A 19,369-nucleotide genomic window follows, 5' to 3' on the forward strand; every position below is an offset into this window, starting at 1 on the left:
AGATCCCCATAAAACCAGTGTTACTGGGCTTGAAATAACTGTTATGTGGAAATGTGGCAGTAATTCAAGAGTGTTGCTGGTGTAGAATTAATATCTGAAGTTGGCAAGGTGTCAAAAACAGATGTTGGATTCACTAGGATATCATTCTGTCACTTAGCCTGCTCTATCTGGGGATTATTGATATGTTTTCCTATGGAAGCAAGGGGAACGTTATCATACCACTGCATTTCTTTCGTATCTTCAGAGCTCCTGGCTTATTTTGACCAGATCTGACAGAGCCAAGAACCTTACCTGCAAGCTGTGCAAGACAGACCATAGCATCATAGAATGGTTTGAGTTGGAAGGGACTTTAAAGATCATCTAATTGGAACCCTCCTGCCATAGGCAGGAACACTTTCCACTAGACCAGCCTGCTGAAGGCCTTGTCCAGCCCAACCTTGAACACCTCCAGGGAGGAGTCATCCACAGCCTTCCTGGACAGCCTGTTCCAGTGTGATGGTCAGACAGAGAAGCCAGGCCTCTGAGAAAAGCTGTCTCAAGCTGTGTTTAAATAACACGTACCCAAGGAGGAAGCCAAAATAGTGCTCAGGTTCTAGATGGGCTTTGATTTTTTGCTCTTACCAGCTGCAGCATCAGGAACCAGTTACATGTGGAAGTTGTTTCACAGGCTTTTGTTTATGAGCTGGAGGAATTACTTCAGCTACCTTTTTCTCTAAACTTCTGAGGCAGAAGCACCCACAAGAGGGACAATTTGAAATCTTCCATTGCCATACACCTGGCCATCAGTCAAAAACAGTGCAAGCTGAGATAACTTCTGTGCTCACCAAGTCATGTTTGTAAACTCCTTCTGTTTAATTGCTCAGTGGTGCCCTCATGGAAAGCATTCATAAATCTGGGAAGGTTCACAAATACCTTGAAAAACAGATTTAAAGTTAGAAGGTAGCCTGCTGAATTGTAGAAAATAGAACAAAATCAAGTGACAGCAAGGTATTACACTTAGGTTGACATCACTTACAACATTAAATGCAAAATAACTATGAAAGAAGCAGTTCTTCCTGTAAGAAACCAAAGGCTTAGCGTGAGTTGAGAGAAAAAAAAAAAAAAGAATAATAGGACATTAAAAAGGAAAAATGCAACATCATACTGGAAGGAAAAAAGATTTTAGTACGGGAAGAAACCCTTTTCCTCAGAGAAGGATAGCACTGAGGCTTACTGGGGGCTGGGAAGAAAATGGCCTATCCACCTCAACATGAGAAAAAAAAAAACCAAACCCTATTTTTACTGTGAAGGTGATGAAGTACTGAAGCAGGCTTCCTTGAGAGGTTGTGAAGTCTCCTCTGATGGTGGTGGTAATTGGAAGCAATAGGCTTAATTTTAAAAAGCAGTGTGAGATGAGCATTAATGGATGTAAATATTTAGAAGCAAGTGTGCAACATTTCAGACGTGCCATTTGCACAAGAAGGGACCAGTGGGCAAAGAGGTTGCAAGCATTTTACTATAAGCGAGCTCAAATGGTGCAAAGAAGAAAGGTGAAGTAGGAGAAGGCTTCCCTTTTGGCTCTGTGTTCACACATCTGGCTGGGCTACAGCTTTAATGGTGCAGAAGCACCCTGAATAATGTGCCAGCTAACTTGCCACCTCTGCAAACTGCTGTGAAAGGGATGGGTGAGGCAATAAGAGGAAAGACATAAGCCCTAAACACCCCTCATTCCCCCAGCAAATCCAAAATAAACCAAAAATGGAGGAAAGGTCTTAGTAAGTTGGTGATACTAATTACATCTTCCTGTGAGAAGAGTTACGTGAAAACACAATGTGACTTCTATTACGTAACCTTCTGTTTTGTAACCTGGATAGGCTCTGGTCCTGAAAAAGGAGGAATATAATGGCAAGTATCTTTGAAGTTCCATTATGGCATTCAGAAGAAATCCAGAGACAGCAATATAGAGAGTAGATTAGTTCAAAGCTTAAGACAATTAGTTTCCAGAACCTGCCTATGACAGTTTTGGAAAATCACAAAATGGTTGGGTTGTAAGGGACCTCTGAAGATTATCTACGTCAGGCCCCCTGCCAAAGCAGGATCACCTACGTCAAGCCAGACAGGACTGTGTCCTGGTGCGTTTTGAGTCTCGAGAGGAGGAGGCTCCGCAACTTCTCTGGCACCCTCGAAGTAAAGAATTTTCTTAAGTTCAGGGGAAACCTCCTGTGTTCTGGTTTGTACCCATTGCCCCTCGTCCTATCACTGGGCTCAGCTCCATCCTCACAACCCCTACACTTTAGGTGTTTCTATGTGTGGATAAGAAATCCCATCCCTGTCACTCTGCTCCCAGTCAACTCCAAGCTAGCAAGCCCCAGGTCTGTTTGGCCTGGGTGGTTTATCTTGGTTTCTGTAAACTCTTGGCAGTTATTAGGGCCACTGAGAGAGTAAAATTTTAAACCCATGAGCAGGATCACAACCCACCCATACTTGCTCTTTGTCTTTTAGTATATGCTCTGGATTTAATACTTAGTATTTTTCCTTAGAAATCTTTAGCATTCTAGCTTGTGATTTTCCTTGTATTTGGAAAGCTGCAGTCTTACAAAGATCGGCCAAACTAATTTTTGTGGCAAAATACTGTCCCACTTCTGAAAGTCAATGCAAACCCTGCCAGTGGTGGCACATAATGAGGCAGAGGGCTGCCTTGAAAAGCATACCATCAGTGAGACTGCCCTGGCATATTCAACAAGATCTTAAAAGAGGTTGTGCCAGAAATACTTTGCTGTTTTAGGTTGTGCAAAAGCAGGACTGTGTTCTGGTGTCAGCTCACACACATGCATAATGTCTCTATTCCTTCTTTGGAAATAAAATCTGTGCCATTTATTTGGAACTAGGTATGACAATCCTTACATAGAACTGAGGCAGATCATCAAGAAAATTGAGTCTGGTCACTCAGGAGAATCAAGTCCTCTCTATGTTGGATCTCTGAACTGCAGCATGGTGCCACTTGCCAGAGAGTGTGTATTTTCACAGTGTAGGGTTGTACACTTATCAAAATAAGCTGTGTTTCTAAAAGGTTTAAATGTATCTAAGAATCCTTGTCCCAAAGGAGGTACTTCTTCTCCACACAGGCACAAAAGAGAGGAATAGGGATAATGATGCCAAGCAATGCCTTCTAGAGCACCCAAGTGAGGCACCCAGCAAAGGGGACACTATATCTGCAATCAAATGCTCATTTATTTCTTTATGCTCTCTGTTTATTTGTGTCACTTCCCAAACTGTGATGGACAGATGGTGGTGTTCTCCTCCATCTCAGTATCATGGACTGAGCCAAATAAGTTGAGGGAAACTCACAAGATTAATTCTTGGCTTTGAGCTTGGTGCCACCTGCGGAATTTTGGGGATTTTTTGATCACAAGTCCATTAACATGACACCAGGCCTGCTGGCAGCAGACATGGTACACCTGACCCAAAAGGGGAGAAAGATTTTATCATGGGAGTTGGCAGACCTCATCGACAGGGTGAATGGAAGGGGGAAAGAGGTAGGACCGTGCTTGCTGGAGGAGAGCCTGGGACACCTGTAGGATGGTCCCACTGCTACATCATGAAATGTAGGGGATAATGGGACATGAGATAAGGAGATTGCAAGGGTCATTAGTGAGCTGAACTCATGTTTGTGTCTAGGAGTGATCAATCAGGGAACAGACAGTGTTTGTTTTGCAGACAGCTGCAAAAAGGCATCCCGACCAAAGTGTGTCAATGGCAATACATGGAGCATAGGGAACAAACAAGAAGAGCTGGAAGCCATCATGTGGCAGGAAAACTATATTACTGCCCTGACAGAAGCATGGTGAGATGAATCCCATAGCTGGAGTACTGTGTTGGATGGCTGTAGGCTCTTCAGAAAGGACAGTTGGTGCGGTAGGCCTGTATTTCAGGGAGTGCCTTGACTGTCCTGAGCCTGATTATGACCATGATGATAGGGTTGAATGCTTGTGAGTATGAATCAGAGGAAAGGCCAACAAGGCAGATATCACGGTGGGGATCTGCTGTAAACCACCTAAGAAGGATGAAGTGCTTTGTGGATGTCTGGGGAAGGTCTCAGAATTGCTAACCCTTGTTCTTGTGGGGGACTTCAACTTACCAGGCGTCTGCTGGAAATACAGCACAGCAGACAGGAAGCAGTGGGAGAGGTTCTTAGAGTGCATGGAAGATAATTTCCTGACACAGCTGGTGAATGAGCCAGGAAGGGGTGGCTCTGTACTAGACATGCTCCTTGTAAACAGAGGAGGACTAGTAGGAGATGTAAATGCTGGTGGCCATACCGGACAAGGTGACCATGAGATGGCAGAGTTTTCAGTTCTCAGTGAAGTTAGGAGAGGAGACAATAGAACTATATCCTTAGAACTCTGGAGTGCAAACTTTGACTTGTTTAGGAAACAGATTGATGGCACCCCTTAGAAGGCAATCTCAAAGAACAAGAGATTCTGGGAAGGCTGGACATTCCTCAAGATGAAAATCATCAAGGCGCAGGAACAAGCTACCTCTGTGCATGGTAGGAAATATGACGATCATCTACAAGAAGGGCCAAAAGGGAACTACAGCCCCTTCAGTCTGACCTTGATTCAGGAAAGTGTATGGAACAGAACCTCCTGAGTGCCATCACAGCACACACAAGACAAGCAGGTGATCAGGCCCAGCCAGCATGGGTTTCTGAAAGGCAGGTCTTGTCTGACTGGTCTCCTTCTACAATAAAATGATCCACCTGGTGAATCAAAGAAGGGCCATGGACACTCTCTACCTAGACATTGCTAAAGCCTTTGACACTCCCACAGCATTCTCCTTTAGAAACTCCTGGCACAAGGCTTGTGAAAGTGCACTCTGCATTGGGTTAAAATCTGTCCGGATGGCTGGACCCGAAGCGCGGTGGTGGCTGGAGTGAAATCTCATTGCTGCCCAGGTGCTGTCCAGTAGCGGTCAGTACTGGAGCCTGTGCTCTGTAATATCTTCATTAACGATCTAGATGAGAGAATTGAGTTTGCCTTCAGTAAGTTTGCACATAACAGCAAGCTGGGTAGCTGTGCTGATCTGCTAGAGCATAGGGAAGCTTTACAGGTTAGATTGATCGGCCAAGGCTAATTGTATGAAGTCTAACAAGGCCAAGTGCCTGGTCCTACAGCTGGGTCACAGCAACTCCTTGGTAAGCTACAGAGCTGCGTCTGTGTGGTTGGAAAGCTGCCACTCTAGGGGTTCTCATTGACACTGTCAGTCATAAGTCAGCAGTGTGCCCAGGTGGCCAAGAAAGCCAACAGCATCCTGGCTTGTTTTAGAAACACTGTGGCCAGCAGGAGTAGAGAGGTGACCATCCCTCTGTACTCAACACTGGTGAGGCCACACCTCAAGTACTGCGTTCAGTTCTTGGCTCCTCACTACAGGAAGGACATTGAGATGCTGGAGCATGCCCAGAAAAGGGCAATGAGGCTTGTGAAGGACCTGGAGCATATGGCATATGAGCAGCACCTGAGGGACCTGGGGTTCTTCAGTCTGGGGAAGAGGAGGCTGAGGGGAGGCCTCATCACTCTTTACAACTATTTGAAGGGATGCTGGAGTGAGGAGAGGGCCAGCCTCTTCTTGGTGTCAAGTGACAGGACTAGAGGAAACTGTTTAAAGCTGCACCAGGGGAAGTTCAGGCTGGATGCTAGGAAATATTTCTTCACAGAGGAGGGTTATCAAACACTGAAATGGTCTGCCCAGGGCAGTGGTTAAGTCACTGTCCCTGGAGGTGTATGCACACCATGTGGACCTGGTGCTTAGGGACATGGTTTAGTGTTGACCCTTCAGTGCTGTGTTGAAGGTTGGACTGGATGATCTTTGGAGGTCTCTTCCAACTAGATGTTTTCTGTGCTTCTGTGATTTCCAATAAGGGACAAGGATAATTAGCCTGGGGAGAGAAGCCTAGTGTGCTAGAAAGCAGTTGTGGTATGTGCTACCAATACCAGTTCTAGCTCATCTGCAGAAAGGCAGAAGTGCTGCAAGAAGTAAAATACATAAGAAAGGAAAAATATCCACACTGTTATAACTGATGTTGGTGAAATCCAGAGAGACCTGCACAGACTGGAGAGCTGGGCACAAAGGAACCAGATGAAGTTCAACAATGACAAGTGCAGAGTCCTGCAATCATAGAATCATAGAATCAACCAGGTTGGAAGAGACCTCCAAGATCATCCAGTCCAACCTAGCACCCAGCCCTAGCCAGTCATCTAGACCATGGCACTAAGTGCCTCATACAGTCTTTTCTTGAGCACCTCCAGCAATGGTGACTCCACCACCTCCCTGGGCAGCCCTGCCCAATGCCAAATCACTCTCTCTGTGAAGAACTTCTTCCTAACATCCAGCCTATATTTCCCTCGGCACAACTTGAGACTGTGTCCCCTTGTTCTATTGGGAAAAGAGACCAACCCCCACCTGGCTACAGCCTCCCTTCAGATAGTTGTAGACAGCAATGAGGTCACCCCTGAGCCTCCTCTTCTCCAGGCTAAACAACCGCAGCTCCCTCAGCCTCTCCTCATAGGGTTTGTGTTCCAGGCCCCTCACCAGCTTTGTTGCCCTTCTCTGGACACCTTCCAGCACCTCAACATCTCTCTTGAATTGAGGGGCCCAGAACTGGACACAGGACTCAAGGTGTGGCCCAACACAGAAATATTCCACGATACACACAAAGTCTCCTGTTTTGCTGCATTCCTATTCCTCCTCCTTTCTCTGACACCAGTGGTCATTGTATAGTCGTGGATCTTACTTTAAATGCAAAAGAATGTTACAACCTCCAAGCATTCAGAGAAATGGATGAGACATTGCTGAGCACCAAAGTACATACTTGCTGATAGAGAGAATGAAACTGATATCTGTGTCATCTAACACAGCTTCCTTGTTTCTCATAGCAGGGGCTAAGGGTTTTTTTAAGAACTGGAGGATTTTACATTTCTGTTAAATAAAAAGAGTATTTCTTTGTGCTTCTCATCACTCAGCTAGAAAAGCCTGTGATAGAGACCCTGCTGTGGTATACAGAATGGAGGACATTCTGAGGTGTTTGTTCCAAAATCTCGCAGAGCCCAGAAGAAGCAGGAGGTGATGTTCACTTTCAGTTAGCTATATGATGAGGGAAAGGATGGGATCAAGAGTTGTTAACTGATGTGGAATCATAGCACTTTACAAATAGTCCAGACACTCCACCTCTCCTTCAGCACTCCATGTGAACTGTTCCCCTCCATAGTTTCAGGGAAGAGAGTTTCTCTGTGAGGTTGTGGTCTTGCAGAGGTCACTCCTATCCCCATAAATGATACTGACAAGAACAGACTAACCTGACAACTTGACTTCGAGTGTGTGAGAAGACTGTGGAGGCTGTAATGGTTTGAGTTCCTGAATAAATGGCAGATGATCAGCAAAGGGTTAATCCAAGCAGCTGAGAGTTCATTTTGGTGCTTTTGCCTCTTTCTTAGCACCATCTGTGCATTTACCTGCACTAGATTTTTTTTTTCCTGTATTCTCTTCCTGACCTCTTTAGTCTTACTGCAGGATGATCTTCATTCAAGCACCAGAACTATGCCATCTGTGGCTTTGATCTGAGGGCATTAGAGAACCCCATTATTGAGGTCTCTTGCATGAGCATTTTCTCTGTCCTCCAGATTAAGGCATTGAAGGTAAAGAGAATGGAACATTCTCCAGGGCTACCTAAGGGGCATTCCCCCCGGCCCGCACTGTGAGTCCTCCCATTCTCAGTATCGCCCTTGACCCAGATAAAGTCTCACAGATATGGAATCGCAGACTCACGGAATGGTTGGGTTGGAAGGGACCTCTGAGGATCATCTAGTCCAACTCCTAGTTATGGGAACTCTTAGCCCTATTTTCAGCATCAGGATCTGAACATTTTTTATTCAGGACAGAAATACCCTCCTTCTGACACAGTTACTTAAAAAGACTGGCAATTATGGGAATGTGTAGTGGGGTTTAGGTAGGTGTCTTAGGGACAAGAGACCATCATTCTTCAAAGTTCTTAACCATGCTGCTCTAAATAGAAAACTGAAATGCATGCTGGAGTGCATGGTGTCATATCAAAGAGATGTCAGTAGCAAGAATGCTTTAGTCAAGAGATACCACCTCCCTCAAACCTGTTTTAGCAGAGGGAGCACTGTTATTCAGCGTGGTTGCACTGAAAAATATAGGCACTGGTTTCCAGCAACATTTGATTTCTAAGATGTAAAAACTGTGTCAGCCTATTAATGCACGTGGAAAAGATGTCTGTTCTGCTAGATTTTCATCCAGTGTCAGCTACCACACCTCAGTTAGTAGTGAGGGCTGGAAGATGTTAAACAGGGTTTGCCAATGCAACAAGGAAACTATATTTTTCTCTCCCATAGGTTTCTGTATCTGTCCTTGTCATAGTCTAGAGAGAGTGAACATCTTATACCAGAGGAAGGTTTTCCCCTACTGTAAATGCTTACAAGTCATAAAAGATGGGCATCTCTGCAGATTGACTTTCAGTAGAACAAATCAAGTGATTAACCATTTCATAGGACTGGAGAACTGAAGCAGATGAGGACCTGTAGCCTCAGGAACTCACTGTGCTACTACTCACAGATTAAGCAATCAAGACAGTTAACACCAGTTAAAAGATTAGGTCTACAGCAATCTAATGAGGGTACTAATGCAATGCATAAACACTGATTTCCTGAAAACTGCTGCATAAAGCTGTATTTCAGTAGTGTATGTGAAACAAGTTGTCAGGTATTCTGTAGTTCCAGTATTTAGTTTATATCATGGTATACAGGGGTAGGGGAGGGGTAAATTAAAGAGATGCTGTTATATGAGAGCAAATTGTACTCCAAGTGAAGGAGATTAAGTACAATCCAGAAATCTTTTTAATACCTACTTTGTAATTCTGATGGTAACAAACATACATTTACACTATTTAAAATACTCCAAATAGATAAGATTCTTGGCACCAGTTTTTGTAACTTTGGTATCACAAAGTGGCTTGCACTTAACCTCACTGCAAACAACTCCACATCAGCATGCAAAGCACACCTTCCTAGCAACCACATCACATACCCAGATGGTGTCTCCCAGTTCCAGAGAAATGTCATTTTGAAAGCACTCTCTTAAGTTCTTCCAGTTGTGGTTAGCCAGGCTTTTCCAAGGCAAATAAAGGTATTATCCCCTTGGACTGACTTCACCCACAGTAATTGAGAAGTCCATGAAGAAATGAAGTTTTGTCTAGAAAAATTACCTGTCCCATATGAATTTGACTTTCTTCATTCCTAGGTCACTCAAATTAAATACATACTAACCAAGATTAAAAGAAGACTTCAATTGAGAGGAAAGAGAGAGGTTCATTGATCTTCCTCTCTTTTCTGTGTCTGGCTCGGTATAGGCTGATATAATTCCTTTCCCCTTTTGGAAAACCATTATTGATGTTTTCACTCTGCTGGCAGTCCATGGAAAAAAATCACCATGGCCTATGACTTCAGGTGCCACCAGTCTGGACTTCAGGTGCCACCAGTCTTAGTCTTACCTGACTAAGAAAGGTATGCAAACCCAGCTGCTGTCTGACTTGCCTGGGACCGGGCAAGAGCACAAAGAAACCCAGTACTTTGCTTCGACACCTGCAAAATCACAGAATCACAGAATGTCAGGGGCTGGAAGGCACTTCAAAAGATCATCTAGTCCAACCACCCTGCCAGAGCAGGATCACCTATAGCGGGTTGCATCCAGGTGAGCCTTGAACATCTCCAGAGAAGGAGATTCCACAATCCTGCATTCACAGATGTAGTCACTGTTTACTGCACTCTATTTTCTATGTCACTGGCCTTAATTCTGCAACATTCAGACCTGAAATCAGCCCAGAGAGTTCTTCTGTCACAAGGAAGGTCAGGACAGATTCTGACTGGGCTGCAGCACAGCTGCCATAATGCTAAACAAGGACATGAGGAGGTGTACCACACTGCTTACTGTGATTGCCTTGGCTGCACACTGCTCTCTCCTGCATTAGGGGTTTTATTATTATCTCCTAGTTGTCAGCAGGGATGATTGCCTGCGAATGCCTGTGAACACACCTGCTGCTGGATACTTTAGTATTGCTCTAATTCCAAGAAAATGAGAGCTTCACCAACCATGCTGGCACCACTTATTAACCCAAATAAGCCACCTTCTGTACACTGATGACATGACCTATTTGAGCTGCAGCCCATCTACCTTAGCACTTTCCAAGACTAGTGTCTGGGAAATGATTGTGTCTGCCTCTTCCTGATGCAGCTTGTCACATACATACATGGAGGCTGTCAGATTTTAGTTTTCTTGCCCTATCACAGAAGTGTCTAGTCACAAGGCCTGTATATTTGGGTCTGTGACTTTATCTGGTCTAGATGATCCAAAGTGCCATTATGCCAACAGATTGTTTCAATTTCCCTACTGGAAGCCTGGAGTGGTAGAGCTCACCAGAGCAGCTGAAGCAGTGGGTAGACGTACACAGTGCCACCTTTCTGTGGGCACCCGGATTTGGTCACAAACCCACTGAGGATGCCCTGCTTATGCTAGTTGCTCTCTGCTCCTTCCATGAGGCCCCTCACCATCATATTTTGAAGCTGCCAACTGGTATCTGAGACAGCTGAAACTTTGTACTGCCAGCTGGGGAAACTGGCCTCACCTGGAAGACTGCAATGTACTGCAATGTACTTGAAGGAGCACTGCATTGGCGTCAGTCCCTTATGCTGCTCTTTTTTGTAAGCAGAACTCGCCCTCAGGGGTGTGATATATTACAAAAGCACAAGTGGCCCACTGAGGTACTAATTAAGAATAAAAAAGGGTGAAATTCCAGGAATAGCTTAGGAAAAACTTCAAACAGAGAACCATACATACAAAGCTCTAGGATGTTGTCATGTCACATTGAGCTGTAGATGAAAAATCCTTTCTAAACTAATTTTTAAGCTCTCTGGAGCACAGATGTTTTCTTTACTCTCTGTATTCACGGCAGGTAGCACACTGATACAGCGTAAGACAGTTAGTGCTACCTGAACATTTATAATGAACAGTAGCATTGCAGTTCATCATTTACCTCAGTGCAAGTAGTTAAAATACTATTTTCAAAGCTGTGATGAAGTCCAAGGCAATTAAAATAGAAGACACTGAGAAAAGCTAACACTGTTAAGTCATTTTATTAATATTTATTGTTGTATTGTTATTTACTCCGTTACATAAAGTGATTTATATGAAGAGTTCTGTAGTGATATCATAAGGTGAGAAAGCATACACGCCACGGTGAAACATTCTGTAGATACAGTGAAGTAGGACCATTGTCAGAGGGATTATTTCTGAAAGCTTATGTACAAATAAAGTTAACTTTCATACTATATACATACATATTCACAGAGAGTATATTGATTCAGAGATACAAGAGTTTTGTCTAGTGAATAATGACTCATACACATAAAGATACAAGAAAGAACTGATTTTTCAGAGGGTTGCCTGGACTGGCTTTCATGGCAGTATGTCTTGGTCTTAAGTTTGAAATGAGTAAAGATGGGGGGCTCAGATTGTTCTCACAGTAAGTTGAAAGCAAGAGATGAAAGAATATGAAAACTACAAAGTGAAACAAGCAAGCTAATAAAGCTTTATTACAAATACAGCATCTGATTGTCAGTTATAACACACTACTGTTATTTTCACATGACAATACAGTGGCCTGATCTTGCCATCTCAAGTGACAGAAATAATTCCTACTCATGTGAGTCAACTTCCCAGAGTCAGGATTACAAAATTAGAACCATGTAACAGAGATCTTAATAATGGAAATGAACACAAAACCAAGTGAAATCGCTTTGGCATTACTTAAGTTTAATGGAAGATTAAAATAAAGAGTTGGATTCTGTTGGATAGCCTGACCCTGAAAACTTTACCTCTTTTGTAAAACAGATGTGACAGAAGTAACTTTGACCAACTTACTAAAATACGTGGAGCTTTCTTTACTGTGATCTCAGTAGGAGAGTCAGAGTGACTGGATGATTTCACTGCTTCATTGGGCCTGACAGTGAGCACTGTGTTCTTTCTTCTGGGGTGAACAAGCATGGTAGGCTTGAGCCGCTGCTGCATTTTGGACTGTCCCACAGGGAAGCCCAAGAGTATGAACAAACTGCCCCCGACTTACTCACAGCTTCACTAAGGCAAAACCAGATCCTGTTTTACTGTACATTTGTTTGACAGCATTTTACATTATACCTTAAACAGAGACATGAAATGGATTCTTTACTTTAAAATTAAAGATCCCCTTTTTTAGAAGCCCCATATTAGTCTTCTGTTTGCTTTGTTTGGTTTTTTTTTTTTTTTTTTTTTATGGCTTCTCTTTACATTAAGACAACTATGTGACATAAAGTAAAATAAATAAATTAACAACAAAAAAAAAAAGAAGTAAAGTGCAAGATCTTTAAAAGAGCATACAAATTTCATTGCTTGGATTGGTTTTGTGTTTAATGAGCGGTGAATTTACAATAAATCTACACAAATGCACAGCTCCTTAACCACCAACCCTGATTGACATTATTTCTTACTCAGCCTTGTCCTGGGCCACTTAGAGCTCATGCAGGAACAATGTGGCCAGTTCTGTCTCTGATCTACCCATACTCCCAACAGTTACATGGCTTCTACGCTGGGGCTGACCTGCATCTGGCTGGCTGGGAGCCTGGTCTTAGTGCCATGCTAATGTGACTGATTACATGGCTTCTGGAGAAGACATGGCTTACATCAAGCCAGGCAGCAGCATGGACAGGTGAATGTGCAAACTAACTGCACTCATCCAGGCAGACTAATCCTGAGACGCCATACACTGACAACTAGCATCACACAACTGATCTACAGGCTAAACTGCCTACACAATGGGGCTGTGACCCATATACAACTTCTGTATTGGATGGGTGCACTAAATTGTGTAACTGCAGTCTGGAAATTACTCTCCTAAGTTCTAATGGAAACAATGGATATCTCAATATGGATAATGCTGTAACCGGTGGCAACAGATTCAAGAATGACCATTTTAACATCAACTAGGAATGAAACTCACATCTGTTGGAGGGCTGGAGCAGGACTCTTGTCCACACTGCTGAGTGCAAACTATCCCATGTGCTTATCTCAAAATCACTTTCTGCAGATACATTTCCAGCTGCATCAAAGTTACCAGCAGGAAAACAAGAATCATCTGCTCAAAGCAACTAACGACACCTCTCTCTCAGTGAGTTGTGTCATTGTTATTTACAGGAGTTAATACACTTTCCAAGAACAGAAGTGAATGCAATTTTTCTCTTTGTACATGGCCAACAGGACAATTAAGTTTGTTATGGAAGAGCATTTATAAAATATGGGATCTTACGATAAAAACTCTTGCTTAAGTTAGTGGTGGAGACCTTCAGGATTTCAGTGGGCCAGTCGTTGGAGAAGAGATTAATTCTTTGATATAGATTAAATAAATACATCTGATACAGACTTTTTTGGATTCAAAACATAAGTTATATATACCATATATTATAGAGTATATTTAAGGAATTACTGCTAAAAGAAAAATAATTAAAAAACATTCTATATCCCCTTTTTTGTTTTTGCAAAACAGGTAATGAGGTGAAAGACTACCAGATAAATAATCCCTAAAAAACACCCAAACACTAAGAGTATTACTAAGCATCTATTTTTTTACAGTACTTGGATTAATCACATTTAATCTACTGCGTTGTGGACCTTCATATCCACACACAACAGTACCATGAGTGACAGTGATCATAAACTACTTGAGAGTAGCATATATGGAAATTACATGGTAGGTTCATTGCCATTATAAACATCAAATGACATCTAGATAAGCTTCTTTGTCACTCACTGTGACTTGTGCTGCATGAAGATAATGCAGACAGCCACACCAATTGAATAAATAAGCAGAGGCATACAGACACAGCCTGCCTGCACTAAAGGGAGTATCAGCTTTCAGTAAAATAGTTAAACTACACAGAGTTTTGCCGAAAGACTTTTCCATGCCTACATTTAGGTTTGAGACAATCGTCCTTGTATCACAGTTTTTATCACATTTTTTGAAGCATTTATAGTATGTTATAGTATTTCTGCTACAGATTTGACTATGGTGAAATCTGCAGAGAGAAAATGGTGCCTTTTTCTTTTTTTTTTTTTTAGTGAAAAATAGCAAATCCTTGTAAGAATCCAATATTTTTCTGATTATCTTCTTTCACTTCAATTAAGTTAGTGCAGAAAATCTTTAAAACAGCTTACAATCTGACCCACAATCCTACTCAAAATGCTACTGGAAGTCCCTTCTGAAAGTCATGTCCAACATTGGTTCTGCTCAGGTGTGATGGTGCCACACAGAGTTGGTTATTTAACTTGAAGCTGCAGTCTTCCCTTACTTACGGTGTTGCAAATGTTGTGCTGGCCTGAAAACAGCAAGCTAGGACAGGATTTTGATCTTACTACCAAGTTCTGTATTATTTTCCTTTATTTATGTTTCATAAGGATTATTAATTGAATAAATGAGCACAGCTATAATGACAAGGAAAGGGCTTCAGTGCCAATCAGTTTGTGGTACAGTCTTGGCAGGCTGCATGACTAGACCCCTAAAGTCACTCAAACCTTTGAAGAACATACCAAGCTAACTTGGCCTTCAAGGTGTACGATGCTGAGAAACACATATGGATCCCATATTGAAAGAGTTATGAATCATGAGAAACCCTTTATGCCACCAAGTTTGCTGTTGTTTTAAAACAGGAGTGTCCTAAAAAGTGGTGTACATTTTTGGTAGTGCTGAGCCTCGGCAGCTTATGCACATCCAGTCACTGGGTTGCAGCAGCTCTTGACTGTTGTCTCAGCACTCTAAGATTTTCTAACTCCTCCTGCATGGGATAAGGGACCATGCTTTTTCTCTCCATCCCATCCCTTTCTTTTCTCTACCAGCACAGTTGTTGCCTTATAATCCAAGAGCACATCAGTGCACAAGTATCCTGAAATTGTTTACTCCATGTAGAAAGCTGCCTTGGTAAGTACTACCAGCTTTCCCAGCCAGCCACCATAGAAACACCACATGACTGAAATCTCTCCTCCTATTACTTCAGGAGCTTAGCTGCCACTGACTGCACAGTTTTTTCAGCCATTTGAATAATGATCTGCCCAGTACACATAACACACTGGGAGCCATGAGGTGTCTCATTCCTAAGGGGAAAAGATTGGTTGTAATACCATCAAAGATACACATGTTGACAGCGGCAAGCAGACACAGGAAAGATAAGAGTCAGATACATTTTAAGACAGTGTACAAATGCTATAGAGCATAACAACCCTTAGCCCTACAGAAAAAAAACAACAAAACATTTCCTTCAGCTGTAGATGCCTGATTTGGACTGAGATATTCCATGTACAGAGCTTTTGATGGGTTATTCTATTCTCCATACCTGCAGTCAGTGGGGCAGTAGTCTCTGAGGCTGCTGCCCTCACTGTGCAGCATGCACCAGAGTAATCTAACAGCTCTCAAGGTCAGACAGGGCTTTTTGCTGGTCATTAAGTCAGGAGAGAAAAAAAATGTACTGTACTCTTGCCCTTCCCTCATTTTTTGATTTACAGTGAATCTGAGCATCTTTGTATGTGGTATGTGCCCATATACAGAGATCTATCATGATCCTGCACACAGCCTTTCAGATTACTCCGTCTTGGCCTGTCGCTCAAGAAAAGATTGCCTATTTTGAGCCCCAGCAGCAGAAATAAAGCATTCCATATTTCCTTTGGGACAGATTACAACATGGTGGAGTCAGACTTGTATTTTGAAATACCTGTTTCATCTAAGCTCAGAATCTCAATTCTAGATTACAGGACTGCTGTTCTTGTCAGAAGAGGGCATGGTAGATACATTAGGTATGTACCTAACTTTCCATTCTGTACACCCATAGGAAAAAAAGTTAAGACAAGATCTTAAATATACAGACAAATCTTTGCTCACAGTGAGAGAAGCTCACACTAGAAAGCACTAAGAAACAAGAGAGGTTGCAAATGTGTGCTTAAGGTCAAATACTGATTCTGAACATAGCACAAGACATGAGCAGCAGGCATTGCAGCTACTAGTTTTCTTGCTTTTGATCATTAGTATCTCACTTGTTTCTTCATGATATCACAATAAGATTAATATTCAGTAATTTTTAATATGTATTTTTTACTGTTTACTGCTTTTTCTGTGAAGTCCTTACTCTAATAAGACACTGTTATACACAAACACCTAACTGGAAAACAGTAAAGGACAAGGGGATGAGCAAGAGGCAAACAGCATGGAACACACAAAAATTGAGAAGACAAAATGTGCTGAGCCTTCTGTTATACAGCTGTGAGCATGACATTGCCATTGTGAGCACAATATGAATACAAAACAATGCTGAAACAGGTCACAGAAATGTGCTGAAATTTCATGAACTAACTGCACGAAAGACTTGAAGGAACAAAGGACAATTACCTGAAATAAATTCTTAACATCTATTCCAGTTCTCTGGAAGAACACTTAATTGCTTTCTCCCTCTTTTTTTTTTTTTTTTTTTTTTTTTTGTTCTAGGTTTGGACCTTCTCCTTCTCTCAGAAATTCAGTAGAAGAGTATTACATTTTCACTCTTTCATGGGCTTCATTAGACATTCATACTCCAACAAAAATCACATAGGTTTCCTGTAGCTCCACTACATTAAAATTGTCAGTTTATCCTATCTAGTTTCAAGATTCCTAAGAGCAAGTATGAACTGCCCCAGCTTTGTACATCAGCTGGGATCTCTTTCAGCAATAGCTATATGTACCTGTGAAGGTCCCTACACTCCAAGTAATACTGAAAGATAGATGGCAAAACACATCCACTTCAGCAATTAGGCTGCCACTTTGCAAATACTACTTTCTGTATTAAATACTATGCATAAGCAAAATAGCCTTTTTCCTCTGCATTGAAAAAGCAAATTTCTACTGATAACAGGATCTGAAAGCCATGGTACTGTTGTTGGTATTGCTGCGTTAGAAAAAAAGTGTTCACATAGTAGTTGTACGATCTCTGTATGCTGTGTTACTACTAGCAAAGAAAGAGTATCCCCATTCTAGTCTTTGCATGTGAATGCAATGAAAATCTGCACCAGTTATAACATGGCCAGGCAGCATGGCCCCTTCGGTGCCAGAGCTAGAGCTTCTGGAATCTGAAGAGTTTTGCAAGATGTAATAAACTACCATTAATATCCTGCTGATTGCTTTGCAGGCCTGTGATGCAGAGGATCAAAACACCAATGAAGTCTCTGGTTTTGCTGAAATCACATCATATGAATTCACTTCTATGAAGAGATGTGCAAGCTCTTCCCTGTCTGTGACTCAGGAGCTTCTTGTATGCTTTTGACTCAGGTGCTTTAGTAGAGTATCAGAAAAATCCCATACTGGAGTGTGTGGAGGGTGACTCATCCACAAAGTTAGTATCAGCATTCTCCTTAGAAGAGAGAGCTTTAAGAACTGAGCATGCTGTGTGTTTGTGTATACTACTACAGAGAATGAGAATTCTGTGGGTATGTACCATAGGCATAGGAGTAGCAGCAGTTTCCACTGTTTCCATGCATGCACAGCATCTCCAGCAATGAGTGGTGAGGATGTTCTGCAGCTGACAAAATAAAACCTCTGCACAGCCGGACTCAGCCTTTTACATGTGACTGCACTGTCCAGCAGTGGCCATTCTTCAGAATCCAAGATCCAACTTTTGTATCCTTTTCTTCCTTTGTTTTTCTCTCTTTTCAATTTGAGGGAGAGGAATTTTACAAATCCATAGAAGCTTTTCATTGTGTGGTGTGGGTTTTTTTTTTCTCTTTTGTTTTTATATGTATTTTTTCTTGATTTTTTTTTTTCCTTTCTCCAAGAGAAACATCACTTTCCACTAGATGGAGACTGGGCACTGGATAACTTTGTCCTCCAGGAGGACACTGACAATCAGGAACACAAAATAAAGCCCAAACATGAGAAAGCCCAGGATTTTATTCATCTTCCACTTGCAGAAAGCGATGGAGAGGATGACAAAGAGCAGCATGATGAAAAGGAGGACAATTGCACAGAATAGACCATTGCTGCTGACTGTCACCGGGGAGAAGCTGTTAATCACAGCATACAGGAGCCACGGAAGAGGAAGGCTGTTAATAAAAGAAAAAAGAGAGAGAGAGAAATAAATTTGAAACATTGCAGAATGCAGAAGGCTGTGCTATGAAGTTTCTGGAGGCACTTCAAAACATAGTTGCAGGGTTGCTGCATAAAGTAAGGCAGGAGAGTTTCAACCCTTCTCATATGTACATAAATCCAATTGGTCAGCATACACATGATGTTTGGGGAGAACACGTGGGATTTAGGCTTGATGCTCTCCCACCAGTTACACTGGTGAATTATATTTTTCTTGGCTGACAAATCACCTGGAATCTTGCCTGTGAGCAGGGAGATCACTTTCATTTGCTTCTGGAATTCAGACCATCTGTTTTCACTCTCTTTCCAAGAGTCTGCATGACAGGAGGGTGTGTCACATAAAGACATGTCTTTGCCATGAAGCACCAGCATTCTGCAAGGCAATGCCTCCAGCATTTGGTCCTTAAAAGCTTGAGGTACACTAACTTGGCCCTTAAAAGCCTTGAGCTAGACTAACTGTAAAAATCTGTGTTAAAAATGTGAACGTCAGCTGAACTCTAACTTAATTTCTGTCTGTACTTGCTCTCATTGCATTTTTAATTTCTGATGCCAAGGGATGGGGCAATATCCCTTTGGAAGATATAAATCATAGAGTCAGCCAGGTTGGAAGAGACCTCCAAGATCATCCAGTCCAACCTAGCACCCAGCCCTAGCCAGTCAACTAGACCATGGCACTAAGTGCCTCAGCCATTCTTTTCTTGAACACCTCCAGGCACGGTGACTCCACCACCTCCCTGGGCAGCCCATTCCAATGGCAAATCACTCTCTCTGGCAAAAACTTCCTCCTAAAATCCAGCCTATACCTCCCCTGGCACAACTTGAGACTTGTGTCCCCTTGTTCTGTTGCTGGTTGCCTGGGACAAGAGACGGAGCCCCACCTGGCTACAGCCTCCCTTCAGGTAGTTGTAGACAGCAATGAGGTCACCCCTGAGCCTCCTCTTCTCCAGGCTAAACAATCCCAGCTCCCTCAGCCTCTCCTCACAGGGTTTGTGTTCCAGGCCCCTCACCAGCTTCATCACCTTTCTCTGGATACCTTCCAGTACCTCAAGATCTCTCTTGAATTGAGGGGCCCAGAACTGGACACAGTACTCAAGGTGTGGCCTGAGCAGTGCTGAGTACAGGGGCAAAATAACCTCC

The 19,369-nt window shown here is 42.6% G+C and overlaps 1 protein-coding gene across 3 annotated transcripts in view; it reads right to left on the reverse strand.

Moving 5' to 3' along the window:
* Positions 1 to 14,958: 14,958 nt before the first annotated feature.
* The window catches only part of SLC24A2 (solute carrier family 24 member 2), a 133,825-nt gene continuing 129,414 nt past the window's right edge, over positions 14,959 to 19,369 (reverse strand). For all 3 annotated transcript variants that reach the window (XM_064176747.1, XM_064176746.1, XM_064176748.1), the window contains one exon: positions 14,959 to 18,189. In XM_064176747.1, the coding sequence (XP_064032817.1) occupies positions 17,940 to 18,189 (250 nt within the window). In that variant the 3' untranslated portion in view covers positions 14,959 to 17,939. The remainder of the gene's footprint in view (positions 18,190 to 19,369) is intronic.

The sequence above is a fragment of the Pogoniulus pusillus genome, chromosome Z (genome assembly GCF_015220805.1).
Source record: "Pogoniulus pusillus isolate bPogPus1 chromosome Z, bPogPus1.pri, whole genome shotgun sequence".
Classification (NCBI taxonomy): domain Eukaryota; kingdom Metazoa; phylum Chordata; class Aves; order Piciformes; family Lybiidae; genus Pogoniulus; species Pogoniulus pusillus.